Raw genomic sequence first — 12,189 nt, 5'->3', positions numbered from 1 at the left:
ATAGTAAAAGAATTATTTGGCACTTACCTGATTCTCCATTGGCTGGTTTAGTTCCCCAACTGGATACAATAGGGGTTATAATATTATCAGTGTAGGGATCACTGAGAATGCTCCAACTATGGCAGTCAATAATTTGCAATTAAACAGTCATAGACAGAGAATTAAATGTCAGTTTTAAATTACTTAGGATCCAAATTCTATCCCATTTTAATTATTTTATATATAAAAATTACAAATGCTTTGTTTATAAAAAATATCTTGCATGTATTGTTTCATAGAAGGGCTTTGTGATTTAAGCATTATGTGAAAAACAAATTTTTGATATATTATCTATTAAACTTATTTTATTACTTAATTGCTTACTTGATATAGGTCAGATTAGTTATTTGATACACTGGACCCATGCATTATTGACATGTGGATCTTAAGACACTCTAACATAATTTAAAGCCAACCAGAAACGAAATTTGTTTGATCACAGCAAAAGTAGAAGTATGTTAGCCACAAACCAATCATATTCAATATTAACAGCTACTGAGTTATAGCAGGAGTATGGTAAAGTCATTTGGATTAGCTAAGACTAGAAAATCTCAACGTTTTTATTGCCTTTATAGTTAATACTACAGAAAATTCTATATCATGACCAACCACAAGCTATTCAATGGATCAGATTACTCTAATGTACTCAACTAACAGGCTTGCCTTTGGAATGCAATGAAAGGGATGGTCCAAGAGAACTTTCTCATCTCCAGTTTCTGTATTTCTTTGGATGCTGAATGGAAGTTATTCATGAATTTCATAGGCTGGAGGAATCTAAGCCCTCTATATCCTAAATATCAGTAATGGAGTGTCAAGACAACTCTGATTAAAGTTACAGTTCAATGTTTCATCTAGATATGAATACAGCAATATGCCAGTTAACCATGATATTCTGAATTTGTGAAATAAATTCTCTTGTCTGTTACAGCCCACAATTGTAATGAACTACTTTTCTAGAAGTGGGAGAACCACAATACCAATTCACTTTTCACATAGGTTTCTGTTTTTAGTGAATCTCCACTACTAATAATAGTTTTCCTGATTCTCCATAAAATTGTGTGGTGCAAGAAAATATTACAGTATAATGTAAAAAATGTATGGAAAGTCATTTTTTTCAAGACTTTATGAAATCTAATTTGAAGAACTTTGTTTTTTCTGAGCACAAACAAATTTTTTATTTTCTTTGTGTTTAAGAAACAAATGTTTGTGAAACTAAAGGTCTCACAGTTTACAGATAGATAGCTCTTTAGCTGGGAAAATTTATTTGTACGGGGATAGATAAAAAGATAATGAAAACTGTGACAGAATTCTTTAATAACTTCTCAAATTTCTTTTCAATTCTATCTCTTAACTCTAAATCCACTAAGTAAATGAAACAATAGGATTGCTCAAAAACTATACCAAAGTCTCTTAAAAAATTAGCTAAAATCAATCTGTGTAAAAAGTCATAAATTAACCTGTGTTATGAAAAAAAAAATAAAATCTCCCACTAGGTCCTTACAGCTTGCTAAATGACCTTATCTATTACCTGGCATATTCTCTGGGAGTACTGGAGTTTTTTACTGTATCATCAAGCAAAGGTAGGACTTGGTCTGGTGATACAGTGAACTGTCAAGCTCACCAACAACCCATTCCAAATCAGACTTTATTTTTTCACAAATTCTTTAAAAAATATGTTGGTGATATGGTTTTTCTCAACCTTAAACAAAGCACATGTGTACACTTTCTCATATAGATTGTTCCTTTTGACACAGTGCTGCTGTTTCTATCCATGGGATCAGTCTGACCAGTCTTTTGACTTATTTGTCATTAATCAATATAATTCACTAGAATTGCACAACAATTTTTAAGCAATAATTTATACAATGTGTTGTGTTAATCCATCCTAACATTGACATAATTAATTGTGAAACTCTGATTTAGTATGGATGTTATTTTTGCATACTTTATTGACTTCTACAATTAACTTTTAGTTAATTACGGCATGAAAATATTTAAGAATTCGTATTAGGTATAAGATAAACTGCTGTTTGTATTTTTAGATTAAATACAAGCTATACAGTTGCCTGAATTTAAAAGGTAAATAGTCACTGATGTGAATTGAATTACTAGGTTGTAGGATCATTTCTTCCTTTACTACAGTAGTGATAACATGTCTTAGAACATTAGAGATGGAAATCTTGGTGTTTAATCAGTTTGACTTTTTTTACGATCCAACTTTTTATAAGATGGTTTTTTGCCCAGTTTAAATTAAACAGAATTCTGTTGTTTACACAGGATTCCATTGTTTATTTATTTAATGGCTTGAAACATAAAACTGGAAAGATGTTTGATCCTCATACAACAGAGTTTAGATTCCTTTTCTGAGTTAGTTTGTGCCTATTGCCCTCTGTGTTTCATAAATAGCATTTACTGTACTGAGTTTCCTGCACACACCAATTATAAAGTCTGGCACATTAACAACTAGTTCTTTTGCTGTTGAATGTTGCTTTGTCTGTAAACTTTGCTGTATTTTTCATATCCTTTCTAGGTGTTTATTGCCAAGACCTTCACTGTTCATCCTGAAACCATCCTCATCCAAACTTAGCTGCAGTCCATCTGGATCGCCTCGCCCTAACATTTTGTTCACACACAGATACAGTCACTTGTGAAGTAAAAGGAAATTGCTGTTGTAAATAATAGCACTCAATTTCTTTTTTTTTTTTTTTTAAACTTGTGATGGAGCTAAACATAAGCACTGTTATATATTCCTTACCATCATATTATAATAAAATTTAGCTGAAAACCTACTGTAAAAGCATAGCTTTTCTGGGAACATAATAAACCTTGTTAAGTTGTTTACACACACATGTGAATGTGTAGATCTTACTAGGTTTATAAGTAACTCCTTCCTACTAGAAATGTTATTTTTGCTGCAGAATATATAAAATGGAATTGTTCTTGAAGATTCTATTACAGTATTATATTATTTTGTAAGTACAATACTTTGACTTGAAAATTATTTATTGTAAACTATATTATTTATTGTCTCAAATGTCCTTTAACAAAGCAGATAATTAGAAAACTCTTGCAGAACAGTAAAACTGTAACAGTTATCAAAAATAATCTGATCAGTTCTTGGATATGTTTAAAATAAACCCCAAAACTCTGTAAGCCAAACCTAAAGCAGACATATTTTTATTTCTCCTCTGAAATGACAAGATCTATTTAATATTGCTATTTTTCTTAAGGGACATGATATAGTATCTTTTAGCCAAAGCAAAGGCATCTAGTACACAAACAGTAAAATATCAGTTTAGGCATTCACTTCCTAATTGGATTCTTGTAATGAAATGGAAGCCAATGTTTGTTTCCAGGTTTTCATTCACATTACCTGTGTCCTGTGCCTTTAGGTTTCCTTTGGGAGCAAGCAGTCATCCTCAGCTCCACACGCATGCATAGTGCATAGTTTTTCTGTTACACTGCCTAAGTGGTAAAGCAGACATTTTTAGGAAATACTGCAGCTGTAATGTATTATTTAAAACTTAAACTAATTGGTTTGTTGTAGTTTTTAGCATGCAATCCAGTACCTACTGTAGAATGTATCTTTGCAATGGACAGTATTTTCTAGATTGCTGACACTTTTAAATGTTGGAAATCTAATTCACTAGAAAGCTCTCATTCAGATCTAGATTCCTGAGGCTGGCTGAACAGCACAAAACCAAAATGAGCCAGAGCAGGAACCTAGTATTTACAGGATTTATAGCCTGAAAACATCATTTGGGTTTTGATACATACAGCCATTCATCCCACTCAGCATTGTGCCATGTGAGCCTTATTCATTAGAGAAATAATTATTAAAGGAATCAGTTACTCTAGATTTAGAAATAATTAAGTTTTTTATTTGAGTGAAGAACAGAGTAGTTATTATTTACCAAAGACTCGTGTACTTATGAATCATTTAATCCTGAAGCGTGTTTGTAAATTATCAATGTATTTCAGGTATACTTAAAAAATAATTTGGGGGCTAATTATCCTCAGGAGCAAATATGTTAGTGTTTTTGATATCCAGTGATTTAAGACAAATTTAAAAGACTTAAGAGATTTGAGACTGAAGTTGTATGGAAATTATTTTTTAAGAAGTTTTAGTCATAGGATATATAAAAACTGGGAATTTGGTTGAGATTTTTGATGCCTGTGCTGTAGTGCCTCAGCTCTAGAATTGCAGAATATGTAACAAGAACATTTGTAAACAAATTAAAAAACCCTCTTGCAATTACCAGATCAAATCAGTCATTTGGTCTGGTAAAGTCTTTTTAATTTTTGTGGTAATACTAGTTCAGTAATATAGTATGTTCACATTAATTGTATATCTCTTTTGCTCCATACAGTGACTATTAAAGCATACTCTGGTTATCTGTAACACCTAATAAAAGCTGTAAATTTTCTCTTCTTGGAGGAGGCTTCCATTGCATTCTACTTTTGGCCATAAGGATAAGATCAGCTTCCAGCTTAGCTTGCCAGACTCTAACAGAGCTTTAGGATAGGAGGTTCACATGTCTTTTTCTTTCCTTTTTTTTTTCCTAAACTTCACTATATGATTTCTATTTTCGAATGCCAGTGCTGGGCCAGGTCAGTCTGTACAGAATACTCTGCCAAAAGAAAGAGGGCTACTAACCGTACCTATGGACAAATCTAGAAAAAAATTTCATTTAGCATGTACAAAAGCGCACCAGATGGTGGTTTACGTCTGACATGACTTAATATATTTGTATTTCTGATAACCTTTCCTAAAGTGGTCATGTGTTCCTAATATATATAATGTGTGAATCAATACCTTCAATAAACATCATGCTACACTTGGCTGCAGCTCCTCAGAACCAGCGCGTGTGCTCTGCGGGTGAATTACGGGCTGCACCTGTAGCCCAGCTCCCCGGAGTGCCGTAGGTGGAAGCAGTTACCCCTTTCCTCTGCAAAACAGCAGCAATTTGCTTTGTGATCACACCAGTGGTTCTAATAAATCTTAATTAGTGGCCGAGAGCTCCTGTAGCCTTTTGACCAGCAGGTCTGCCTGTCCCTCACCCTGGCCCAGCCACCCGGGCTCTGCTCAGGGAGCAGCGAGCTCATGGAGTCCGGCCGTGAGGGCAGCCTCGCAATGCCCGCGCTAGCGCAGCGAGATCCCGGCTCTGTTTCCAGGCGCCGTGTGATGCCAAGCAAAGGAACACAGAGATGTCACCAGCGCTGATCTTTAGCCGGTTCCGACACGACTGGAACGAGGTATTTAATGGTTTCTATGCGGTGTATCACAGCACCCGGGACGCGCCGGTGCGTGCCCAGCTCTCGGCGCCGGAGGCCGCAGCCCCGGCCCGCCCGGCCCTGGCAGAGGAGCGGGGAGCGCTGAGCTCCTCGTTTATCAATAACGGCACCTCTAGAAGCCCCGCTGGCGGTTAGTCACAAATATCGCCCTTTTTAAAAATTATTCCCCGCCGTTATTAGAGTTACACGGTTAATTAGTCGGGAGCGGGGCCGGGAACGGGCAAAGGAGGCCGGCGAGGAGCGGCCCGGGCGGGGCTGGGCGGCGGCAGCAGCGCTCGCCCGGCCCCGGGGCTGCGCGAACCGCGCCCGGCGCTCCTACTGCCCCAGCGTAGAGACGGGCTCGGAAATGCTGGTTATTAAAATTTACAAAGACTTCACGCGTTATTTGAGGACCAGAGTAAGGAAATTACCTTTTTGGAACCATTGCTTAAATGATGTTGGAGGGAATGTTATTTGAAGTACATCATAAGGACACCTATTTGTAGACGTTGGCCTTGTAGACCTTGTCCTGCCTCGAAAGACTCTTGTACTCATTATAGAGGAATTAGTCTCTAAGTGCTGACTCTCTGTACTGAAAAGTAAACAAATTACTCAGTGTTTAAAATTACATCTAAAAGGTTTCTTATCTGGTCTAGGAGCTCTAGAACAAATTCACTTTTATATATAAAACCTTAAGTTTATGGTTATGACTTTCCCTGTCATATTCAAGTGAAAATATTAAAAATATGTCCAGAGGGATCTGAGTAAACTGGATTGATCAGCAGAGACCAAGAGTATGAGATTCAACAAAGAGAAATGCTGAGTCCTGCCCTTGGGTCACAGCAAAGCTCTGCAGTGCCACAGGCTTGGGGCAGAGTGGCTGGAAACTGCCTGGCAGAAAGGGACCTGGGGCTGCTGTTTAACAGCTGCTGGGGATGAGCCAGCACAGGCAAAGAAGGCCAATGGCATCCTGGATTATTTGAGAAGTAGCATGGCCTGCAGGACTGGGACAGTGATTGTCCCCCAGTCCTTGGCACTGGCGAGGTGCCTCGAGTGCTGTGTGCAGTTCTGGGCCCCTTAGTGCAGGAAGGACATGGAGGTGCTGCAGGGTGTCCCGTGAAGGGTCTGGAGGGTAAGTCCTATGAGGAGCAGCTGAAGGAGCTGGGGTTGTTTAGCCTGGAGAAGGGGGGGCTCAGGAGTGGCATTATCTCTCTCTGCAGCTCCCTGCAAGGAGAGTGTAGCCAGGTAGGGTCAGGCTGGTCTCCCAAGGAACTGGTGACAGGACAAGAGGACATAGTCTCAAGCTGTGCTAGGGCAGTTCAGGTTGGACATTTGTAGGAATTTCTTCAGAGAAATGATTAGACATTGCAATGGACTGTCCAGGGAGGTGGTGGAGTCACCATCCTAGGAGATGCTTAAGAAAAGGCTGGACATTGCACTTGGTACTGTGCTCTAGGTGACATAGTGGTGTTTGGTCATGGGCTGGACTTGATCTCGGAGGTTTTTCCCAACCTAATTGCTTCTGTGAAAAGGCTGAATTGCGTTGATAGTTATAGCATCTAATTTAGGTGTTAGCAAATATGAGTATTTGCAAGTTAGCTTTGCATGCATTGTTAAACAGTTAACTTGAAGCTGTTGCAATGGGAATCCATTTTCAGGAGGAAATAATTTGCTGTTAAATGGCATTGTTACTGGCAAATCTTTCACTTCAGCATTTGCTAAAAACATTTGTAATTTTTTCTGTATGTGGTAAAATTCCCATGTGTTAGATTGTTATTCTGCATCTGTGTTCTTTGTTCTCTGCCAGCCACCTCTGTGCAGCTCCCTACATTATTGAAATTTCTTGTTAACATATAGGAGTCTTTGTTAGTGTGTAAATACCTGTAGCACTTTAGGACTCTTAAGGAAATGGGGGCAATTTTACCTTTTATGTATATGGAACAGAAGACTCTGCTTGTGGGGAATCAAGGCAGGTGCATTCTTGATATTTTTAACATATCCTCATTTCTTCTTTAAAACAAAAGGCAACATTTTGCAGAAAGGAAGTCTGTTTATACTGAACTGAGCACTGCCCTCCTTTCAACACAGATGCTACAGCTTATGCTATAAAATAATGCAGTGAAGGCCCCAGGTACCCACTGTGTGTGTCAGCCTGCTTTTAGCACCACAGAGTGAAGTGCAGCCCCTGCCTGGCTGCAGCGGTGTCTGACACGGGTGCCCAGCGTGCCGTGCAGGCTCAGGTGGCTGCACAGCAGTCGGTCCCCGCTGTGCCGGCCCCTGTCAGGACTGATCAGCAGCGCTGTGCAGGGGAGGGCAGCGCAGGGAAGTCACCGCTATCCGCCCTTCCCATGTGCCCTCTCAACAGCGCTGCTCCCAGCTCCGCAGCACCAGCACGCAGTGCCGCGGGAGGGATGTGCCAGCACGGGCAAAGCACTGCCTTTCAAGGCTGAGGGGGGCAGCCACGAGGTGGACTGGAGCCCAAAAAGAGTATAAAATGTAAGGGGATATAGTGTGAAAAAACCATTATCCTGGAGATGGTTTCACATGAAAAGTTTTCCTTGTGCCCACCTTTGTGGAAATTATTTGCTGTTATGGCAAATAATTCTGCCATGGCAGAACAGATGGTTTTACTTAATGCTATATATCATTTTTAACTAAGTGGTGCAATGTCATCTGACTATCCTATATCATTAATGCACAGTCAGTTGTTTATTAAAAAATCCCCCACAATCCACTGTCTTTTTTGGAAGCTTATCAGAAGGACATAAAGGACCTTATTTTCTAAATAGAAGTTTTCAATTTCAAGATTTAAAAAAAAAGTCATTCAATACTTTTATTTCAAACTTCTATGTACTGCACAGATTTCTTGATCTGACCCAGGTATCAGATTATCACTCTGGTTGTCCTTGCACAAGAGGGATGGGATTAATTTACTTTGCAAAGAGAAATACAGCTCTGAGTGATGCAAGTGGACTCAGCAAAGGTGCATCTGGCAGAAGAATAGACAAATATGAAAAGTCCAAATGTGTTTCTAGGAGAATGCACCTGTGCCCTGAGCAGCCCTTGTGTGCAAGCACCTCCCTGCTGAATGGTTTTGCTCATAGCTGAAGTTGCTCTTACAGGTCTGCTGTTGCTTGCTTGTCCAGGAACTTGTGGGTCACATACAGCTACAGGTTTCCTTAGTTCTAGTGTTTGTTTGGTAAAATAACTGATTTACCATGTCCCTTACAAAGACATTAAACTTGTCAAACAACTAAACGTAGACAATGAGAAGTAGTACAAATAGTCCTGTGCAGAAATCTGGACTTTTTCTGTTAACTAATGAACTGGGACACTGTGCAGTCTGGACACGTTTTTGAAACTGACCGTGTTGTTAAATAGCTGGCAATTTCAGAGATACGTAAGTGTCGTGAGAATTGGACTTTATTCCATCCCACCTGTCCTTTCCCATTCAGCCCTATTAGGTGATTGCAGGTGTTCTGCTGAGTCAGGCCTCTTCCCTCCTCATGCAGGGTTTGTACTCTCTATGGGTGTGATGTGCTTTTTCACAATTGTGTGGGATTCAAGCCATCTGATTTCTTTTATTCTGATTCAGAGGCTGAACAAAGTAGCTGCATCAAAATGGCACAGTAGTAGACAAGTGTGCTGTGGGGCAGTTTAACTTCAGTCATGCTGTTGGTTGCTTTGATGTTTGCTCTGGTCTGCATTATGCAGCCAGAAGCAGCTGAGAAATCTTAAAGGCATGGTGAAAAATATGTTCCTCTGGCACTTAAAATAACTTCTGCAAGTATTGGTAAAATGGACCTGACAGGATCTTTCCAAACTTTAATTCAGTTAGTCTCTGGCATGGTTTGCCAGATTATTTAGAATGACTGCCTGAAGCTGTGTGGTTGGGTTATACTCACTAAACTTGACTTTATGGCACACTAGACAGAGTTGGTGCTTTCCTCTATTTCTGTCTGCAGTCGATTCAGCCTGTATGTTCCTCTCCTGTCACCATGGCCTCTGCTTTTGTTTTTGAAACAGAGGAACCCCTAACTCCCTTCAGCTGTGATGTGCCTTTTGACCAACTGAGAAGCCAAATGCTTTGCTCCACAGGTGTGCTGCTGAGTATGACAGCACTGCTCACAAGTGGTGAATAATGGGAACTCAGGTAGCAAGGGAATTTTTTTGAAAAGCAGGGTAAGTGCAGTAGTTCTGTGGTTGCCCTGCAAGCTGTTGGTGCCTCTTGCATGGGTTATTGCAGGTGTCAGAGTAGGGTGGCTCTTTGCTGTGGTATAGGAAGTTTTTGCTAACTCAGACTCTTCTTCCTAAACTTTGCAGTTTTTCTTCCCTTCCTTCCTTCCCCCAGCTCACTCAAATGGAGGAAAGAGTAAGTTTTGTATATCTTATACCTTCCAAATGCTAACAAATTGGAGTTTGAGGAAAAAGCTTTAATAGAAATAGGAATCATCATCTGATGTGAAACGGTGTTCAAACAATCCAAGTATATGTGCTTATCTGTGTTTGAATACACCTCTTTTAGAGAAAATGTGTTTCAGTTGCCCAAATGGTATCCAATTAGTATACTCTGCAACACCTCTGCCTGTTGTATATTTTCTTTCAAGTACACCGATTCAGGTATTATTAATGATAACAAAAAACATACTTAGGATTAGAATGCTAAAGTAGTTGGATGTCTACTCTTACTTGAAAAACACCTATGTTGTGAAGAGGCTTGGCTCTCAGTCAAGCTTTCACAGTGATTACATCTATTTCACAGTAATTTTTTTCTCCTGTGCAGGCTGGAATAACATGGTGAGGATAGCTTTACTGGTTATTCTAGTCAATTCAAGTAAATAAAGTTGGTATACACATTTCTGTGAATTGGCAACCATATAACTTGTTTTACAATTCTAGGAGGCCAATTGTGTGTGTGTGTGTGTATATATATATTTTTTTTTTTTGGTATGAACGATAACATCCAGTAGCTCTAATGTGCATACTGTCATGTCAGCATTTTTGTTATTTAGGAATTTGTGCCTCACCTGAGTTGCAGCTTAGTTTGCAGACCCTCAGCAGGAAGTATAACACTTTAATTATTTAATCAACACTAAATTGTACTTTCCCGTGTAGTGCTATTGCATTTTATTATTTTAAAATGTCATGTTTATCAGAAGCAACTTTCCTTTCATTGCACACCTACTAGTGAGCGTCCTCTGTCTGGTAACTGTAGTCCAGCAATGATCCTTTCTTGTGTCTGTACACCCATAAAATTCAATATCGAGGTTTGCTATTCTGTGTGGAGAAAGGATTTCATGTTTTGGTCATGTTGGTCTTAAGCTACTGAGTGTTGAGATAATTTCTAGTTCAGGAACTTTATGTGGCAATCTGGCAGCACTGGAGCCACGGGGCACGGCAGCTGTGCTCTCACACTGCCAGTGCTGTGCTCTGCCTCTGTCCTCTGCAGGTGTCAGCAGCATCACCTGTGCCACTGGAACCAGCGCTGCCAACAGCGAGCGAGGGTGCTGACAGCAGGGCCTGTGTCCTCTTCCTCCCATTCCTCTAACATTCCTCTCTTTGTATTCTAGTTTTGTAAGTCTGCATGAGAAAACTTGTAAAAAAACCAGTGATCCTCTCTGAGCAGGGAGGGCTCTCTCAACCTGCAGATTTCGCGTCTTCAAAACACGGGTGAAATAATCCAGTTCCAGCTGCAAGCCCATCAGAACAGAAGACTAAGGTTTTCTGGTGCAATGGCAGTAAAGGAATTACTTTAGCACTACCAGTGATGATTTTTCTTGTGTATTATTATTTTATTTATTTTCTTCAAAGTTGTTGGGAGAGATTTTTTTCCCAAATTAATGTTTTCTTGTTCCCAAGGCCAAGTGGGAGAGCAATCTAGTAATAATTACCCTGGCCTTTTTGTACTGGTAGTTATTGTTTCTGGGAAAATTTTCTTCTGGAAGATTTAGTTCCTGTTAACACTCTTTCATCAAATAATGCAGATAACCCTATCCCTATATAGCTGAGAAGCAATTCTTAAGGTAGCAGTAGTTTTCTACAAATCAGTGTCAAGTGGTTTGATGTTTATTTTGGTTTTTCAAACTTATGGTCTTGTGTGATTTTATCAGGTGGAATGTGAGGGCCAGCAGCATTTGTGCAATGAGATGTTGTCAGACATACCTACAAAAATGCAATTTAAAGGTGGTTTCTTTTAAGTTTGCTCCTTTTTAAAAGCAGTTTGCCGTTCGTATATTTTTTGTTGTGTGAAAATTTGCATTTTTAGTATCTTATAATGCAGCATAAAAATATTAGTGTTATTCAGGAGTCTGAAATATCCCTATAGTGAGACTTGTATGAACTAAGTATGTCACATGTAATCTGGGAATTAATTTACAAACCTAGTTCATGTCATCATAGTGATATGGGAACCTTGCAGTTGTTTGTAAGAGAAAAAGGTAGATTATCAGAGGTATAGAAAAGCCAAGTATTTTCTAATTACTTCTCTAGTTAAGGAAGAAAAACCCTTCTTGAGCTGCCCCCAAAGGAGTTCTCTAGTTTAAGCCAGTAATTGCAATTAAGAACATCAACTAAAAGAATGATATAATGCTACGCCATTTTACTATTAAAAGCTTAAACTTTTGCTCCATTAAAATTGAAAGAGAGGGAGAAAATCTAAAAAGGATTTAATTAACTAGTAAACTTGAGTGTTTATCAGCTGTAAAAATGATTTGATTTTTGTAGCAATAGGATACAAATTAACTTGGAGATTTTAAAGATCAAAGTAAGAATAATTGCAAAAACACTGATTGGCTATTTATTTCTATTTTTAATTGAACTTTTAAAGCTCAGTATTTCAGGATATTTTTCCCTACTTACTATGAGTTATTGGGATTT

At 38.9% G+C, this 12,189-nt stretch overlaps 1 protein-coding gene across 6 annotated transcripts in view; it reads left to right on the top strand.

The window, feature by feature from the left end:
* The window catches only part of TTLL7 (tubulin tyrosine ligase like 7), a 65,587-nt gene extending 60,710 nt beyond the window's left edge, over positions 1–4,877 (top strand). For 5 of the 6 annotated variants that reach the window (XM_066555587.1, XM_066555592.1, XM_066555589.1 and 2 more), the window contains one exon: positions 2,570–4,877. In XM_066555587.1, the coding sequence (XP_066411684.1) occupies positions 2,570–2,690 (121 nt within the window). In that variant the 3' untranslated portion in view covers positions 2,691–4,877. The remainder of the gene's footprint in view (positions 1–2,569) is intronic. The other variant, XR_010784074.1, reaches the window with a different exon arrangement.
* Positions 4,878–12,189: the final 7,312 nt, after the last annotated feature.

The sequence above is a fragment of the Molothrus aeneus genome, chromosome 9 (genome assembly GCF_037042795.1).
Source record: "Molothrus aeneus isolate 106 chromosome 9, BPBGC_Maene_1.0, whole genome shotgun sequence".
In the NCBI taxonomy this organism is placed as follows: domain Eukaryota; kingdom Metazoa; phylum Chordata; class Aves; order Passeriformes; family Icteridae; genus Molothrus; species Molothrus aeneus.
The sequence above is the reverse complement of the archived record's forward strand: the minus strand, read 5'-3'. Positions and strand labels throughout refer to the sequence as shown.